Source organism: Hipposideros armiger, unplaced genomic scaffold (assembly GCF_001890085.2).
Source record: "Hipposideros armiger isolate ML-2016 unplaced genomic scaffold, ASM189008v1 scaffold_257, whole genome shotgun sequence".
NCBI classification, from domain to species: Eukaryota; Metazoa; Chordata; class Mammalia; order Chiroptera; family Hipposideridae; genus Hipposideros; species Hipposideros armiger.
The window spans coordinates 1,546,742-1,550,032 of record NW_017731607.1 but is presented as its reverse complement, the minus strand read 5'-3'; the positions used below and the strand labels follow the sequence as shown (position 1 = coordinate 1,550,032).

General features: G+C 37.3%; 1 protein-coding gene across 1 annotated transcript in view; it reads right to left on the bottom strand.

The window, feature by feature from the left end:
* Nucleotides 1–3,291, bottom strand: part of ERAP2 (endoplasmic reticulum aminopeptidase 2) — a 43,682-nt gene that overhangs the window by 30,171 nt on the left and 10,220 nt on the right. Inside the window, 1 exon segment of the mRNA XM_019656272.1 lies at nt 1,958–2,078. Coding sequence (XP_019511817.1) covers nt 1,958–2,078 — 121 coding nt within the window.

Here is a 3,291-nt window from a genome sequence, read left to right as displayed (position 1 = left end):
TTTTTTTTTTTTATGAGTCTGATTCAACCAGAGTTTTCTGGGGACCTACTCCTAGCAGAGTAGAGGGTTGTGGTTGGGGCGGGGGAGAGGGCATTATGATTGTAGTTGTCTGACCAAACTCTAAAACCATTTAGTCAAGTGTGTGGAGGAGTACAAGGAGGAGGGGGCAAGGCTGGGTACTATGGGAAAATGAGAGTCTGTGACACTAGACAGCTGGTGGCAGAGGGAGTTAGGAGACAGATGGGCGTGCCCTCTGATTTTTCCCCTCAGATAAAGATGTAGCCCATGGAGGAACCTAGATTGACCCATGTAGATTAACACTGCCTTAAATGGAAGTGTATGGGGCATTCGTGTAAGTTCATCCAGGATGGTGATGTAAGCTCCAAGTATACAACACTCGTTGCTAGACAAAGATGTAGCTGTTTTCTCAATATTGGCAGGACTCTACTTGCATATAGCAAGTGTTACCAGCAGGTACGTGTTCCTTTAAAGAACGAGGGGACAAAGAAGTACCCAAAAGATATGCTGCCCCTACTAGTGCTTTGCTGGCCACCTCACTTCCCTTAAATCTTATATTCTTAACTAAACAAATTAAGAACTTAGTATGTGTCACTTCCTCCCACCAGTCCATAACCCATCTTAAGTGCTGCAGCTATCATCCAGAGAGTATGATTGTAGCATTACTTTAGTTTTCCTTTTTTGGCCAACCAAGAAAGTTTCCTTTTTTGGCATGTCAATGAAAAGCAGAATGATAAGCCGATATTTGCTGAAAATGGCATGATTCAGAGAAATGGTCCAGCCAACGGAGGCCATACAAAGATGGTATTAAATATTTCACTGTTCATTTGTTTTTGTTTTTCCTAAATGTGAGAAGTTACCTGAGGTTTCTAAAGATAGAACATTTAAATTCTAATATAACACATCTGCAATTTATGTCTGCATCACATTTTAATTAAAAGGCTTTATGAACTGTATTTTTACTTTACCCTCTATAATTATTCATATGAAAAATTTTATTAATGAGAAGATGCCAGGAAAGAGACTGACCTACCCTTAACTGAGCATACTGTTGGAAAGCAGACGTGGAGTTAAGGTAACAGATCATGTTTACTTGAAAATGAGAAGGCCAATAAAATTTCTGTCTTTACAATCATGGGGAAACTGTGGAATATGTGTCACATGGAATGTTGTCATTTTCCCCCTTGATCTGCTTTGCCAGTGTTTCGGAGCAAATACCATTTCCAACGTTAAACAGAAATCTGGGGAACTTCAGTGTCTAGCTTCTCAACTCATTTCTCCCCATCATCCATAGAGAGCAGTCACTAAGCAGGGCAGAGAGGAAAAGGGGGGAGGGCCACTTGCTGGCTTACGATGACCCTCCCGGCTGTTTTCTGTGCTGTTCATCCTACTGAAGCAATGTCAGGAGAGCCTCTATTTTTGTCCTACTTTCCAAGCAACAATAGGGAAATATTTTACATTGTGTTCAACAACACAAATGGCAAGTGCATCACTAGTGAGGAAATATCAAATGAAATTCAGGGTCTACTGTGTCTTTCAGAGTCTCTGCATGTTGAGTACAAATACGCGCCAAATCAAAGTGTTCGAAGGTCCCATTCAATTTAAAAAGTGTATAACCACAATAAATAATTTTCATAAATAATTTTAANATAAGGTATAGAATAATATTATACTTCAAAATATTCATCCAATTAAATCTAATATGCAATGCAGCTACTTTAATATTAAACCTAGTAAAAAATAGAGAAATGATCCACACTACTTGGGCTCCTTGTAATTACTTTATTTTCTATACTCAAGGGCCATCTCTGAGATCCAAATTATTGCTTTCTGGGCTAAGTGAACCTCTTCAGTGCTCATTTAAATCACATATAAAGGAAAAATTCAAAGCAAATTCTGTAAGAAAAAATAAAGACAATGATGTGGAATTTGAACCTACCCAATTTTGGTAGTGGATACTTGATATCAAAGTAATTTTCATAAAAAGTAAGTAGCTTCATCGATGCTTCCAAAGCATAATGCGTTTGACTCCATTTGTCTGGGGATGCATAGATGGACACCTGGGAAATGTTGATCAGAAGAAATGGTCTTTGAATGACAGCTCCTTGGCATAATTCCATTCCTAACAACACTTACCCAAAGAAAGGCAGGCTGCATTTTTTCAAGAAATTATTGAGCTATCATTAAAGCATGTTGTCGATAGGGGATAAGATGTTCTGTAAAGTATTAAAGCAAAAGCCAGTCTTGAAAATTATAAACAACCCTGCATCTTCTGTTACAATCCCTTCTCTAGGTCCTAATCTGTAAATTTCAAGCCATGTTAGTCCATGATATCATGGGAGTCCACTTGATCTCATCACTGGCATGTACTCTAACACTTGAGAATGAGGCTTCCAAAATTATGACTACTAGCACAATTCAAGTAAAACAGAGTTTTATGAGGTAGGAAAACCTTCAAGAACTTTTTGGATCTACCCCTCTCCCCATCTAGCTTACTTTAAACTCAAAAATGCCCAAATATGTTCATTGACTCCCCCCCAAAGTAATTAGCCATTAAGTGGAAAAAATAAAGTTAGATTTGGATTTTCTTGAGTTTCAAGAATAGTGCTACTTTTATTTCATGATCTGCTCTCATGCTCTGAATTAACTGAGGTCACTCAGAGCTTTTATAGGAAAGATATGTTAATGGCCACCATGTTTTAATGGCTTACCAGGCACTGTGCTAAATGCATACATGTAAAATCTAATTTAATCCTCTCAACAACCTTATGGAATAGCTACTATTATCTTCTGGGAGATTAAGTAACTTGCTCCAAGTCGCCCATGTAGAGCTGGGATGTGAACCCAAGGAAGCTGACAGCAACCTGTCCTCTGAAATAAAGTGCCATCTGTCCTCTCACACATCTATGTCTATGCACATACAGACCGATGTGCAGAGATGCCATGATATGTATATAGACACATTGCTCATAATATATATCTACATATCTGTAGGTATAATACGTATGTAAATGGTAATGGCCATTTTATAGCAATATTTTATAAGCATATTTTATGGGTCTTTGAGCACGTTTTTACATCGATCATTTAGTTCCTCAGGGTAAGGAATTTTTTTTTTTAATGTCTCTACTGATATTTGCAAAAATTTATAAAATAATTATTGGGTATTGTAAATTTTTGTAAACAATGAAGACTAAAAATTTGAAGACCTCCTGTCATTGAGGAAAAACAATTATAGAAAACAACTGGAAAAATGTGAATGTCCTAAAATAA